The sequence below is a fragment of the Chiloscyllium plagiosum genome, unplaced genomic scaffold, assembly GCF_037043375.1.
Source record: "Chiloscyllium plagiosum isolate Xiang-an unplaced genomic scaffold, Cpla_swu_hap1 HiC_scaffold_47, whole genome shotgun sequence".
Lineage (NCBI taxonomy): Eukaryota > Metazoa > Chordata > Chondrichthyes > Orectolobiformes > Hemiscylliidae > Chiloscyllium > Chiloscyllium plagiosum.
In genome coordinates, this window is record NW_028270185.1 from 19,078,364 (window position 1) to 19,093,608 (window position 15,245).

Sequence of the window (15,245 nt, forward strand, 5' to 3'; positions counted from 1 at the left end):
AATGACGGCGGATGATACGCTGTACATGGAGATTGGTGGGGTGGTAGGTGAGTACCAGTGGGGTTCTGTCCTGGTGGCGGTTGGAGGGGCGGGGAGAAGTATAGGCCAAGTCTATCAATGGGAGGCTGTTTTGCATGATGGACTTTACTCTGTTCACAACTCATTACAGGATCTTTTGGTCTTGGGAACAGCAGTTGCCGTACCACACTGTGATGCATTCAGTAGGATGCTTTCTATGGTGCATCTATGAAAATAGATAAGTCCTCACGGATATGTTGAATTTCCTTAGCCTCATGATGAAGTAGAGATGTTGTTGTGCTTCCTTGATTGTTGCGTCGATGTGGGTGGACAAGGACAGATTGTTGGTAATTGCCGCTCCCAGGAACCTGATCCTCTTGACCATCTCCACCTCACTCTGTTTCCTGAGGTCAATGACCAAATCCTCCATTTTGCTGACATTTTGCAAATCCTGACGAACCTATCCCAACAGTCACTGCATCAGAGGTCAGATCAGTTTTCTTTTGTGTGAATCCAAGGAAAGCGATGGGACCAGACCAAGTACCAGACCGTGCACTCAGAGCATGCGCAGATCAACTGACAGAAGTCTTCTCAGACATCTTCAATCTCTCCCTGCAGCAGGCCACTGTCCCTGCCTGCTTCAAGAGGGCCAATATCATCCCTATGTCTAAGAAGGCTCATACAGCCTGTCTCAATGACTACTGTCCAGTGGCCCTAACTTCGGTGGTCATGAAGTACTTTGGGAGGCTGGTCATGGCATTCATCAACTCCAGCCCCCCCACTACTCTTGACCCACTCCAACTTGTCTATCAGACCAACAAATCCATGTCCGAGAATACCTCTGCCAGTTGATCTGTGCATGCTCTGAGTGCACAGCCTGGTATTCCGTCTGGTCCCATCACTTTCCTTGGATTCACATGAAGGAAAACTGATTTGACCTCTGATGCAGTGACTATTGGGAAAGGTTTGTCAGGACTTGCAAAATGTCAGCAAAATGGAGGATCTGGTCATTGACTTCAGGAAGCAGAGTGAGGTGGAGATAGTCAAGAGTATCAAGTTCCTGGGAGCGGCAATCACCAGCAATCTGTCCTTGTCCACCCACATCAACGCAATGATTAAGGAAATACAACATCAGGAGGCTAAGAAAATTCAACATATCACTTGCCATATCACTTGCCTTCCACTCCTCCCTAGAACATCTTGACACCAAGAACAGCTACGTAAGAATCCTACTCATTGACTACAGTTCAGCTTTCAAAACTATTATCCCCTCGAGATTGATTGCTAAACTTAGTGATCTTGGACTCAGCCCCACTCTCTGCAACTGGGTCCTCAGTTTCCTTACCCACAGGCCACAATCAGGGAAAATTGGGGACAATATTTTATCCTCACTAACACACAACACTGGAACCCCCAAGGATGCATACTCAGCCCCCTACTGTACTCACTGTATACCCATAACTACGTCACCAAATACCAGACTAATGCCATTTATAAGTTTGCTGATGACACCACCTTAGTCGGTTGAATATCAGATGGTGACTAAACAGACTACTGACGGGAATTGGAAGACCTGGAAAAATGAGAACAATCTAGCTCTCAATGCCGGCAAAACCAAGGAACTCATTATTGACTTTCAGTGGGATGTTACTCATACCCCCCTACACATTAACAGCACAGAGGTGGAACGAGTGGAGAGTGTCAAGCTCCTGGGAGTGGTCATCCACAGCAGGCTCCCTTGGACTCTTAATTTGAATGCACTGGCTATAAAGACCCAACAACGTCCCTTCTTCCTCAGGTAGCTGAGGAAATTTGGCATGACGGCGAATACCCTTGTGAACTTTTACAGGTGTGCCATTGAGAGTATTCTGTCTGGGTGTATCTCTACCTAGTATGGCAGCTGTACCATTCAAGATCGGAGGTGGTTACAGAGAGTGGTGAACTCAGCCCGGACAATCACAAAGGCCAATCTCCTGTCTATAAAATCCATCTACCAGGCCCACTGTCAAGGAAAGGCCGCCAGCATTCTCAAAGATCCATCCCACCCTGGCAATGTTTTTGTATAATCTCTACCATCGGGGAGAAGGTACAGAGCCTAAATACACACACCTGCCAGTTTTGAAACAGCTTCTATCCTACTGTTGTTAGAATACTGAACGGACTCACAAACTCTTAACATTCGCCTGTACCTGTGTTTTTGTTTTTGCCGCCGTTTATTTATTATTTACTTATCTATGCTACTTAACTCTGTGATCTGCCTGTATTGTTCGCAAAACAAAGCTTTTCACTGTACCTCGGTACACGTGACAGTAAATTCAATTCAATTCATTGAGGGAGAGATTGTTTTTACAACATGTCACTAAACACACTGATGATGAGTCAATAACCTGTGAAGCTGGAAAAAGCACAGCAGGTTCTTCTGGACAGCAGGATGGGTTTGGGGTCTCCTGGTAAATGACAGCAGGGGCGGGTTTGGGGTCTCCTGGTAAATGACAGCAGGGGCGGGTTTGGGGTCTCCTAGAGTTTAGCAGCAGGGGCGGATTTGGGGTCTCCTGGTAAATGACAGCAGGGGTGGGTTTGGGGTCTCCTAGAGTTTAGCAGCAGGGGCGGGTTTGGGGTCTCCTGGTAAATGACAGCAGGGGTGGGTTTGGGGTGTCCTCATAAATGACAGCAGGGGCGGGTTTGGGGGTCTCCTGATGATTGATAGCAGGGGGTGGGTTTGGAATCTCCGGGGAATTGACTGCAGAGGCGTGGCTGTGGTTTCGGGGTGATTGACAGCAGGGGCAGGGCTGGGGTTTCCGGGTGATTGACAGCAGGGGCGGGTTTAGAGTTTCCGGTTGATTGACAGCAGGGGTGGGTTTGGAGTTTACAGCTGGAAATGTGTTGCTGGAAAAGCGCAGCAGGTCAGGCAGCATCCAGGGATGCTGCCTGACCTGCTGCGCTTTTCCAGCAACACATTTCCAGCTCTGATCTCCAGCATCTGCAGACCTCACTTTCTCCTTTGGAGTTTACAGTTGATTGACAGCAGTGGTGGGTTTGGAGTTTCCGATTGTTTGATAGCAGGGGCGGGGTTGGGTTATCCGGTTGATTGACAGCAGGGACGGGGTTGGGTTATCCGGTTGATTGACAGCAGGGGCGGGGTTGGGTTATCCGGTTGATTAACAGCAGGGGCGGGGTTGGGTTCGGTTGATTGACAGCAGGGGCGGGGTTGGGTTCTCCGGGTGATTGACAGTAGGGGCGGGGTTGGGTTCTCCGGGTGATTGACAGTAGGGACGAGGTTGGGTTCTCCGGGTGATTGACAGTAGGGGCGGGGTTGTGTTATCCGGTTGATTGACAGCAGGGGCGGGGTTGGGTTCTCCGGTTGATTGACAGTAGGGGCGGGGTTGGGTTCTCCGGGTGATTGACAGCAGGGGCGGGGTTGGGTTCTCCGGGTGATTGACAGTAGGGGCGGGGTTGGGTTCTCCGGGTGATTGACAGCAGGGGCGGAGTTGGGTTCTCCGGGTGATTGACAGTAGGGGCGGGGTTGTGTTATCCGGTTGATTGACAGCAGGGGCGGGGTTGGGTTCTCCGGTTGATTGACAGTAGGGGCGGGGTTGTGTTATCCGGTTGATTGACAGCAGGGGCTGGGAGACTGTGCATGGACGGAGCAGCTCGGGGTGTCCGCCTGAGGAGCGGCTCCGCCCGGGGCTCTGCGATGCGGGAATTCGGAGTTTGATGAAAAGCCCGGAGAACGCGAACGGCCCGGGGAAGGAGGGCGGGGAGCCAGGCCTGGCCAAGTCCTCGGGTCCCCACAGGCCCATCCCGCAGCTGATTGTCACCCAGGACGAGTCGCTGCTGCTGGGCCCCAACTCCGGAGCCGAGCGGGCGGCCGATGATCCGCCGGACGAGGAGTGCCGGTCTTCGGACAGCGGCTGCGGCAGCTCACCGGCTCCCTCGCTGCTGCTCCGTAAACTCTCGGGCTCATCGTTATCCTCCGCCGGACACTCGTCTTCCTTCGAGGAATCCGAGGATGATTTCAGTCCCTCCAGCGACGCCGAGACTCAACAGCAGCGACTAGGCCTGGGCCTGGAGGACGGCCTGGGGGTGAGTGACCGGGGCCTCAGGGGGGAGAAGGTAGTGCCACAGGTAATGGGGCCTGCGGAGTCGCTTCAGCACCCTACCCCTTACACGCCCATCCCTCTTCAGTCCTCTCCCAAGCTCTCTTTCTCGCCACCTATCCCCGTTTCCTCCCGACTCCACTGTCTCTTTCTCCTTCCCCTGCCCCAGTTCCTCTGGGATCAAGTGCAGGGTGGGTATATGTGTTTATGTATGCGCCAGAGTTTGTGTTGGGGAGAGGAATTGACTTGTGGGAGTCTTTTGTGTGATGTGCTCTGGGTCAGGGATGTTCACGCATCCAGGGTAGGGTGATGTGGACTGATGTAACTTGAGTGAGGGGTGCAAGTGGTTGGTGGGTGGGTGGGTGACAGAGGCAGAAAGGTTGATACCCTTGTGTCTGGGGAGTGGAGGAGCTAGGATAAATGGGAGAGGGTTGAGACTGTATGTATTCCCTGAAGACTGCAGAGGGGTTGGCAGTTGTAGCTCACGGGGAAGGTGTGCTATGTCAGACTGATCAAGTTGATGGTGTGTCCTGTCAGAATTAAAAATCTCACAACACCAGGTTATAGTCCAGCAGGTTTATTTGGAAGCACTAGCTTTCGGAGTGCTTCACCTTCATCAGATGGTTGTCAGAATGTTTTGGTTGTGGACTTTCAGTTTGGACACATGATGAAGGGCTTATGTCTGAAACGTTGATTCTCCTGCTTCTCGGATGCTGCCTGATCTGTGTTTTTCCAGTGCCACATTTTTTGACAGACTCTCCAGCATCTGCGGTCCTCACTTTCTCCTAGTTCCTCAAATGGCTCTTTGCCATTTCTGTTTTCTTTTTATTTTATTTTATTTCCAGCAGCTTGTTTCATTCACTTTCTATTTGGGTTATCCTGTCATGATAGATGCTGTCATAAGGGAGCAGAAACTGTGTTTAGATTCTGTGCAGCAGATAAATTCTGGAGTTACGGAGGTTATTTAAATTAAGAATGGAGCTGGAAGCCAACATCCTCTTTCTTTGTGGTGTGTTTTCTTGCTCATTTTAAGATGAGGGCATTGTTCTTGTTTTGAGGGTTTGCAGTTATTGTGCTATGTCCTGTGCATTCTACTATTTTTGATGTGTTATTTAAGTACGGGTAGCTTGATTGAAAGTCTTTGTTACATGCTGTGGTGGAGCTAGAAACGTTGGTCCAGTGTTCTGTTTTTGTGGGTATAGGTCCATTTGTGGCACAGACCAAATCCTCGGGAGGGAAGTTCAGTATTTCTGCTCTCGTTTATCGCTGAGAGTTGCACTGAATCAAGTTGCTGTGGTGATCTATCTTCACTGTAATTGTTGCTGTCCAATTCTGGTCTTGGAGATACATAGGAAATAGGAGCTGGAGTGGTCCATTCACTCCTTAATGCCTGTTCTGCCGTTCAATATGATCGTGGCTGATCATCCAACTTACTACCCCGTTCTAACTTTCTTCCCCACTCTTTGATCCCTTTGGCTCTAGCAATTATATCTAAATCCTTCTTGAAAACATAGAATGTTTTTGACATTAACAACTTTCTATGGAAGAGAACTCCACAGGATGCTGCTCTGGGTGAAGACATTTCTCCGTATCTCGATCTTGAGTGGGCTACCCCATATCCTTAACTGTTCATGTGGGGAAGTCTAGAATGAGAACATGGTTTAAAAATCAGGACTCAGAGTCTAAGATGGAGTTGAGTAATCTTTTCTCTAAAGGTTGTGAGTCTGAGTGATTTCCCCCAGAGAGCACTGGAGGCTGTGTCATTGATTGCAATTAAGGCTGAGTCAGATAGATTTTGATTGAGGATTATTGAGGAGATGAGCAGACATGAAAGGGAGTTTGAGGCCATAGGGAAATCAGGCACCATTTTATTGAATGGTGGAGGAGGCTTGAGGGCCTACTCCTGCTCTTGATTATAGAGCCATAGAGTTACATAACATGGAAACAGACCCTTTGGTCCAACTCATCATCACTGACCGGATATGCGAAACTGATCAAGTCCCATTTCCCAGCATTTGGCCCATATCCCTCCAAATCCTTTCTATTCATGTATCCATCCGGTTGTCTTTTAAATGTTGTAATTGATCCCACCTTCTCCTCCATTTCTGGCAGCTCATTCCAAACATGCACTGCCCTCTGCATGAAAAAGTTGCCCTTGGGTTCCTTTTGAACTTTTCCTCTCTCACCTTAAACCTACATCCTCTAGTTTTGGACTCTCCTACTCTGGGAGAAAGACCTTGGCTACTCACTCTATTCATGGCACTCATGATTTTAAAAACCTCTATAAGGTCACCCTTTAGCCTCCTATGCTCCAGGGAGTAAGAACCCAGCAGATGTAGCCTCTCTTTATAGCTGAAACCTTCTGATCCCACTAACATCCTTGTAAATTTCCTCTGAATCGTTTCAAGTTGAACAACATCTTGTGATCTTGTGACCTTCTTTGGCCGCCTCCAATTGTTTGTTTGTTTGATTTATTGTTGCCTCTTGTCCCTAAGTACAGTGAAAAATTTTGTTTTGCAAGCAGTACAGGCAGATCATAGCAAACAAGGACGTAGAAATTGTAGGGTTCTACGAGCAATGCACACAATGTTACCACTGCACAGGAGGTGCACAAAACCAAGGTCAACATTGGCTTGGAAATTAGAAGGTCCATTCAGCAGTCTAATAACAGCAGGAAATAAGCTGTACTTGAACCTGTTGGTGTGTGTGTTAAAGCTTCTGTATTTTTTTCCTGATGGAAGAGGTTTGAAGAGCGTATACCAGGGTGAGAGGAGTCTTTGATGATGTTGGCAGCCTTTCTGTGGTAACCAGAGATTTAAATGGAGTCCATGGCTCGGAGGTTGGCTTTGGTGAGGGTCTGGGCTGTGCACACAACTTTCAGTATTTTCTTACGATCCTGGGCAGATCAGTTGCTGCACCAAGATGTTATGCACCCAGATAAAAGGCTTTCTGTGGTGCATCTGTAACATTGGTTAGGGTCCTTGTGGACATGTTGAATTTCCTATGCCTGCTGAGAAAGAAGAAGTAATATTGTGTTGCCTTGACCGTCACATCAACATGGAAGGTCCAGGGAAGATTGATTATTGTCACTTCTCAGAATGTGATGTTCTTGACCTTCTCCACCTTGGCTCTGTTGATGTAGATGGGGGTGTGTTCTCTTCCTTTCTCCCTGAAGTCAATATTCAGTTCTTTTATTTTGCAAGACAGATTGTTATCATTACAGCACGACAACAAGTACTCTAGCTTCTTCATACTTGTTTTGCCTTGGAGTACCTTGTCTGATCCTGTAGGATTCATCAGTTGTTGAGCAAGGGCCTGGTGTTTCCTTACTTCTGGAAGGTGAAAGGCAATTGCAGGAATCCAGCTGATGTGAATTAACGGAGTACAGATTGCAAATTGACATGCGCTGTGGTGTACAGGAAATGCCTTCAAGAGGTTCAGGTCTGTTTCACACTTTGCACCCTCCGTAAATCCAAAGTTCATTCAGATTTTCGTTATCTTGCCCTCCATTCCCCGTGAGGCCTGTTCATTCTCCCTCACCCCAAGCTTGCTGATCTGTTGGCTGCTAACCCAGAACCGCCTCGATTTTAAAACTTTTATTCTTTTCAGATCAATATATTGCCTCCCCACCTCCCTATCTCTAACTTGTTCTCATCCTATAACCCTTCAAAATCTATGCTTTCCATTAATTTTGGTCTCTTGAGCATCCCTGCTTTTAATTGGTTCACCAATTGTGGTCATACCTTCGGTAACACACTCGTATAAATGAGCAATGGCTAATAATCACACATACATGCACACAGGCACAGATACGTGTGCACACAGGCACAGACACCGCACTCGTTTCATAAATAACTATTCATACCTTACATGCCTGGATCCTAAGCTTTAGAAGTCCCCCCCCTGAACCACTCTCCCCCTTGACTTATTCCCCAGTTATAAGACCCTTTGACCAAGCTTTTGCTAATCTCTATGAATATCTTGAGTGAATCAGCACCCATGCTTTGGTTTACAGTTCTGTGAGGCCCCTTGCACTATTAAGGATATGCGTAATTTTGAATTATTCAGTTGATAACTCTCAATGCAGTCCAAAGGTGGAAGTTCAAGTTCCATTCTAAAGACTTTGCATAATCTAAACTGACTCTGTAGTGTTGAAGGTGTAAGGCTTTAACGTTATGATAACCCAACACTGCTAAAGCAGGGTGGAGCAGTGCTGTTAGGCCAAAATTGATAATTCTCCTCAAACTGACATAATGTTAAAAAAATGCTGAGTTAACCTCATCATTGTCACTTTGCAGACAGCAAACTCCCATAAGTATGCAATGACAGCAATGACCACACTTGGAAAGTACTAAATTTGTTGAAGTGTGTTCTGGAATGTCCCAAAGATGTGAAACTGATGATGTCTGATTGTACCAACTTGTGTTGGGAGATCTGCTGTAATGTTATGCTTTGCTGGACAGTTTTGTGCCATGCTGTCCCTTCCTCACCGTAGCTCGTCTGAATCCGCTTTGTCACATCCGTCATCCAACCACCCTTTTGTCAATCTTTTTTCCTGCAGTCCTCCACTTTACCCTGTGGAAGAGTTCTCTGTAGCTTTTCAGCTCTGATCAAGTTGCTGAAATACTGATATTTTCTTTTCTGGATGTCACATTTTAGAGTTTGTAATGCTCTTCCAACTTCATTTGTCTTATAGCCTGTATATAGAATGTTTAGCTGCATCTTAGTGCAATTCTGAGGTTTCCGTAGATCTGTGATTATTGTCCATGTTTCAGAGACATATTGGCAAATGAACAGAACATACTATCTTTGGGAGTTTTGAATTCCTTGTTCATTTTCTTGTTCATGCATCCCTCACAAAATTCCTTCTGGCTATCTCTAAGGAGAAAGTGAGCTCTGCAGATGCTGGAGATCAGAGCTGAAAATGTGTTGCTGGAAAAGCGCAGCAGGTCAGGCAGCATCCAGGGAACAGGAGAATCGACGTTTCTGAATCCACTCCTTCTCTGGAAGTTCATTCCACATATGAACCACTCTCTGTATACAGAATGCCCCTCAAGTTCTTTCTAAATCTTTCTCCTTTCACCCTAAACATATGTCCCCTAGTCTTGAAATCCCCCACCATAGGGTTATTCATCTCATCTATGTCCTTCATGTTCTTTTCAACCTCTGTAAGGTTTATAAACCTCTGAAGAAGGGCTTATGCCCGAAACGTCGATTCTCCTGTTCCCTGGATGCTGCATGACCTGCTGCGCTTTTCCAGCAACACATTTTCAGCTCAGGCTATCTCTGTCCTTGTAACTACTGTTGTTTTGGTCTTTTTAATCTGATTTGACTTTTTCAGCCCTATTTTGTTGGGCCATAAGGATATGATAGGCACTGTCACATTGTGCTGGAGACAAAATTATTTGTGTCTGTTCTGACTGGAGTGTGAGATTATAAAGCTGTGGGGATGTGCGAATAATATCATCCAAATTGCAATCGAGAGCATCAGTTCTAAAACGTTGATCTGTATAATTTCTTGGTAATGAATTGGCTTAAATTGTGATTATAGGTTTTAACAAAAACCTGAGTGAAAGAAATAAAACTGAACAACATGGCTGTTTGTCTAATTTACGCAAGGAACTGAGTGTGTCAGAATAGGATATATAGTGCCAGTGCCTTTATTGCTTGTACTTCATAAGCAGAAAGCACTGGCAACACTCGGCTGATCAAACAGTTTCTGTGGAGAGAGGAAGTGTTAGCCTGTTGCTGTGACTAACTCTGCATCTGTGGTTGAGTGTTTGGTATTATGAAAGCCCTGGTGTGTGTGTCTGAGTCTATCTGTGTTGGCCAAGTCAGATGTTTTTTGTTGTGAATATAGTTGCTGTGATTAAGCTCTACTCAATGTAGCAGTGTTGTAACGGATAACCCTCTGGCGCTGCTATTAATATAAATTGTATACCCAAGCAGAGACTCCCGAAGGAATTTCAGGTATGAGTAAACACCAGTTGAACTGACTGGTCTCGGTAAAGAAATCTCCTTTCTATCATCGGATGACAGAGCAATGAACTGAATTATTTTAAGATTCGCTGACTTGGTGTGCTTGACTATGTTAGGTTGAAGTGATTAAATGCAATTCCTGGTGAATTGTCACTGTATTTTAGTGCCGACCAAGTTAAGAGTGACTGACCAGAGTTGTTTGTTTTGGCAACAATGATGGTAATTTAGTCAAGTGTTCTGAGCCCGTGATAGAGAGAAATTGCCAGTGGCTCGCTGATTCATAAAAACTGAAAGCACCATGGGCACACTGCATTACATCAGAACTGCAGCACAGAAAGAGCCCATATTTCATTATCAAGCTATCTTGGTGCTAGTACCTGATAGGAGGACATTATTAAACTGGAGAAGGTCTAGTAAACATTTACTTGGATGTTGCCAGGAATGGAGAGTTTGAGACATAAAAATAGACTGGAAAGGCTGGGACTTTTTTCACTGGAGTATAGGAAGTTGACAGGTGACCTTAGAGGTTTATAAGGACATGAAGGACATAGATGAGATGAATAACCCTATGGTGGGGGATTTCAAAACTAGGGGACATATGTTTAGGGTGAAAGGAGAAAGATTTAGAAAGAACTTGAGGGGCATTCTGTATACAGAGAGTGGTTCATATGTGGAATGAACTTCCAGAGAAGGAGTGGATTCAGATAGAGTCACAGGGTCCTCAGCACGGAGACAGACCCTTTAGCCCAATGCTGACCAATATGTCTGTCCATGCTAACCTCATTTCCCTGCACTTGGCCCATATTCTTCTAATCCTTTCCTAACCACATATTTGTCCAAATGTCTTTTAAATGTTGTTAACGTGCTGGCCTCAATCACTTCCAATGGCAGTTCATTCCACATGCGTACCACCCTCTGTGTAAAGAAAAAAAGTTAAAGTTGCCCCTCAGGTTCCCTTTTTTATTCTTTCAACTCTAGCCTTAATTAATGCTTTCTAATCCTTGATTCCCCAACCCTGGGAAAAAGACTCTGTGCATTCACCCTTTCTTTGCCTCTCATGATCTTATACACTTCTATAAGATCCCCCCTCAGTCTCCTATGCTCTTAAAGAAAATATGTCCTAGCTCGTCCAACCTGTTCCTTTATCTCAGACCATTGCGTTCAAGCAACATTCTTGTACATTTCTTCTGCACTCTTTCCAGTTTAATAACATCTTTCCGATACAAAATTACCAAAACTGAACACAATACTTCCAAGTGTGGCCTCACCAACGTCTTGTATAACTGCAACATAATTTCCCAACTTCTATACTCAATGCCCTGACTGAAGAAGGCCAGTGTGCCAAAAGCCACCTTCACTGCCCTGTCTACCTGTGACTTCACTTTCAGAGAACTGTGAACCTGAACTTCAAGATCCCCTTGTTCCATTACACTCCATGTGGCCCTACCATTCATCGTGCAACTCCTACCTTGGTTTGACTTTCCAAAATGCAAGATCTTGTGCTTCTCTATATTAAATTCCATTTGCCAATGTTTAAAAGACATTTGGATAAGTACATGAATAGGAAAGGTTTGGAGGGATATGGGCCAAGTTTAGTTTGGGAACATGGTCAGCATGGACTGGTTGTGTCGAAGGGTCTGTTTCCATGTTGTATTTCTCTATAATCTGTCTTCTGATCTCACCAGTTTTTTTACCCCTTGAACCAACTTGCTCTCCATCTCCCACCCCTTTGACTACTCATATTATCTGCATGAACCCATTTCTATGATTCACTCATAGCCCATGGACATCGCATCTGTATTCACTGTGTTCAGCTTCTCCTGGAGTCCTATGTACTTGCTAAGAACAGACTTGTTTTCAGAGATCAGTATTGGACTACTTTGTATCATTTTAGATATTCAATTAGGTAATTTATAATTCAAGTCCCAAAAACCACCTTATTAATGATGTGAGACTCACCTGGCCTGTTAGTCTCTTAGGTTAGCTCTGTTTTCTTTATTAACACTTGGAATCACAGTTCCAAACTTCAAATATCCCTATTTCTGACGGTTCTATTGGACAAAAAGTGATGACCTTCAGTCATTTCAATGTTACAGCTCCTCATGTTCTAAGAGCTCCATTTCTAGATGGCAGGACCAACTGGTTACCTCTCGTTAATGTGTCTAAGGTCTTTCAGCCATAGTACTCAAACTGAGCACCAAGAATATTGAAATTGTATTGAGGCACCCCAGAGTGGAATATCATTATAGGAAGAAGAATTTATCTTTAGTGCACTTTTTGCTGATTTTCACTTTGTAACATTTTGCCTCGGACTGTGGACCTAATGTGAAATTTATATTGCAAATATTAAGGCTACTGCAATTGTGGTGAGGCATGAGTATGGAAACAAGATGGATTTTTTTTGCAACTTCTGAAATTTAAGTTTAAAAATACATTTTAAAAGTACGTTATAAAACATTTAAAATTTTTTGGAAGTATATTTTTGTGGGGAAGGTTTCTATAAAAAACAAGACTTCCAGTCTGATTCAACAGTGCTGGGAATAGAACATTTTAGACTGCTCGTATTTTTTCTCCAACTTCGCTAAGCATTCTTTTTGTCTCCAATCCCAACCTTTAGCTAACTAACTTATATAAGCATTTCCTTTTTGTCAATGATAATGCTTCTTGCTCACTTTTATCCAGTTCTTGATTTGTTTTTTCTCAGACTCCTGTGTAAACACAAATGAAGGGCTTGCTTTTTTTTGTTCCTTAAAAGGTTTTGATTATCTTGGTGAACTTGACCACCTCTGCCGTATGTCTTACCTCATAACAGTACCATTTCTGTTGAGATATTAGTTCAATAATTTATCACAGTTAATGCTTATTCTACCTTCTACTTATCCCTTGCTTTCCTTTATGTAGAATGCTTTTTCAAAGTGCTGTTTAGGGTTTGGGTGGGGGATAGGGTGAAGTAGTACATAAATGCCTTCACCCAGCACCATACCGAAGTGTTATGCAGTGATGAAATCGGTGTTAGAGGGCTACTACTGTGCCTCTGTGATATATTGATAGAACTGTATCTACCGTGATTGGAAGGTTAAATGTTGGGCTGCAGATCAGATATGGTGAAAGGCACTATCCATTCTAATTCTGGTTTGTTGACATTCTTGTCTGTTGTCAGATGTTGGAAAATAGCATTTGGCAGATCTGTTATTAATTAGAATCATAGTCTCATAGAGATGTACAGCACAAAAACAGACCCTTCGGTCCAATTGTCTGTGTCGACCAGATATCCTAACCTAATCTAGTCCCATTTGCACTTGGCCCATATCCCTCTAAACTCTTGCTATTCATATACCCATCCAGTTACCTTTTAATTGTTGCAATTGTACCAGCCTCCTCCACTTTCTCTGGCAGCTCATTCCATATATGCACCACCCTCTGTGAAAAAGTTGCCCCTTAGTTCCCTTTTATATCTTTCCCCTCGCACCCTAAACCTATGCCCTCTAGTTCTGGACACCCCCACCCCAGAGAAAAGACTTTGTCTATTCACCCTATCCATTCCCCCTGGTTTTATAAACCTGTATAAGGTCACTCCTCGGCCTTCGATGCTCCAGGGAAAACAGTCCCAGCCTATTCAGTGTCAGCCTATAGCTCAAATCCTCCAACCCTGGCAATGTCATTGTAAATCTTTTCTGAACCCTTCAAGTTTCATAACATCCTTCTGATAGGAAGGATGACCAGAATTGCATGGTAACCTACCTACACATGGAAATAACTGATTCCCCCTGCCTCTGTCTCCAAAACCATCAGCTCCACTTCCTTTCTTGTGCTTTATCCAGTTATCACAAACGGTATTTCATACCTTGTCATGGTCGGTATATAATTGAGACCGTCTGTTAGATTTGTAAGTCAGCAGAATAGACTGGAAAGGCTTCAGGAACACATCATACCGCTTCAAAAATTTGACTCCTCTCTGTCGAACAATTGAATTCCAAGAACAGGGAATCATAGTAGTTTGGTGAGGACCTGCAAAGAGATCAGAGAATTTCGACAGTTAGGACTTGCACAGATTTCAGTGGGATCTTAAAGGATATGGAAACTTATCAGGCAGATAATTGTCAGATGTTGTATGTTCATACCAAGTTATCTGCACTTAACATGTTAACTCTGTTTTACGGTTCTTCAGCAGTTTGAAATATGAGGTCCTTTTTTTGTCTTTGCATTTCCAATATTTGAAGATTGTGATGTTATGGAACTAGGTTGCTCATGTGCTTTAATGCTGCTCAAGCATCTGAAGAGAGGGCTTGAACCTTCTGACAGAAGTGAGAGTACTTCCCACTGAACTTCGGGTGCTTTAACGTTTCACCAATTAAGACGTGTTATTAGGTGGAATATTATATTTATGGGAATATTTATGGGCGGCACGGTGGCACAGTGGTTAGCACTGCTGCCTCACAGCGCCAGAGACCCGGGTTCAATTCCCGCCTCAGGCGACTCTGTGTGGAGTTTGCACATTCTCCCCATGTCTGCGTGGGTTTCCTCCGGGTGCTCCGGTTTCCTCCTACAGTCACAAAGATGTGCAGGTCAGGTGAATTGGCCATGTTAAATTGCCCGTAGTGTTGGGTAAGGGGTAAATGTAGGGGTATGGGTGGGTTGCGCTTCGGCGGGTCGGTGTGGACTTGTTGGGCCGAAGGGCCTGTTTCCACACTGTAATGTAATCTAATCTAATCTATAGTATAGATAGTGATTGATTGGGCGTATGCTGGAAAGAAACAAATAGAGATGAGTGGGACAATGATGTGGGTATCTGTCCTGGAACACCTCAATATCTGTGTATATAAATTATCTGAGCACAGACAAGACGTCAAAACAGAGGAGTGATGCAGAAAGATGTAAGCCTGCTAAGTAGGCATTTGCTAGGAAGTGAGTAGTTAAGATTAAATACAGAATCAAGGAAGTGCCGTGGAGCTTGTGAAAGATTTCGGTTGGGTCACAGTTCAAGGATTGCACACAGTTCTGACCATCAGATTGCACGAGGGATGTGAAGCAAGGGCAAGGAAGGCAGTGAAGATGTATTTGGCTGACTCTGAAGCCAAGAGTTTATAGTTCCAAAGCAAAAGGCTTAGAAAATTGGGGATTTATTTCTCTGCTGGAACAGGGAAAGGGCTG

General features: G+C 44.8%; 1 protein-coding gene across 1 annotated transcript in view; it reads left to right on the forward strand.

The window, feature by feature from the left end:
• Positions 1-3,656: 3,656 nt before the first annotated feature.
• LOC122542883 (inositol-trisphosphate 3-kinase C-like) overlaps positions 3,657-15,245 on the forward strand; it is a 79,597-nt gene continuing 68,008 nt past the window's right edge. The window contains exon 1 of the mRNA XM_043681002.2: positions 3,657-4,101. Coding sequence (XP_043536937.1) covers positions 3,733-4,101 — 369 coding nt within the window. The 5' untranslated portion in view covers positions 3,657-3,732. The remainder of the gene's footprint in view (positions 4,102-15,245) is intronic.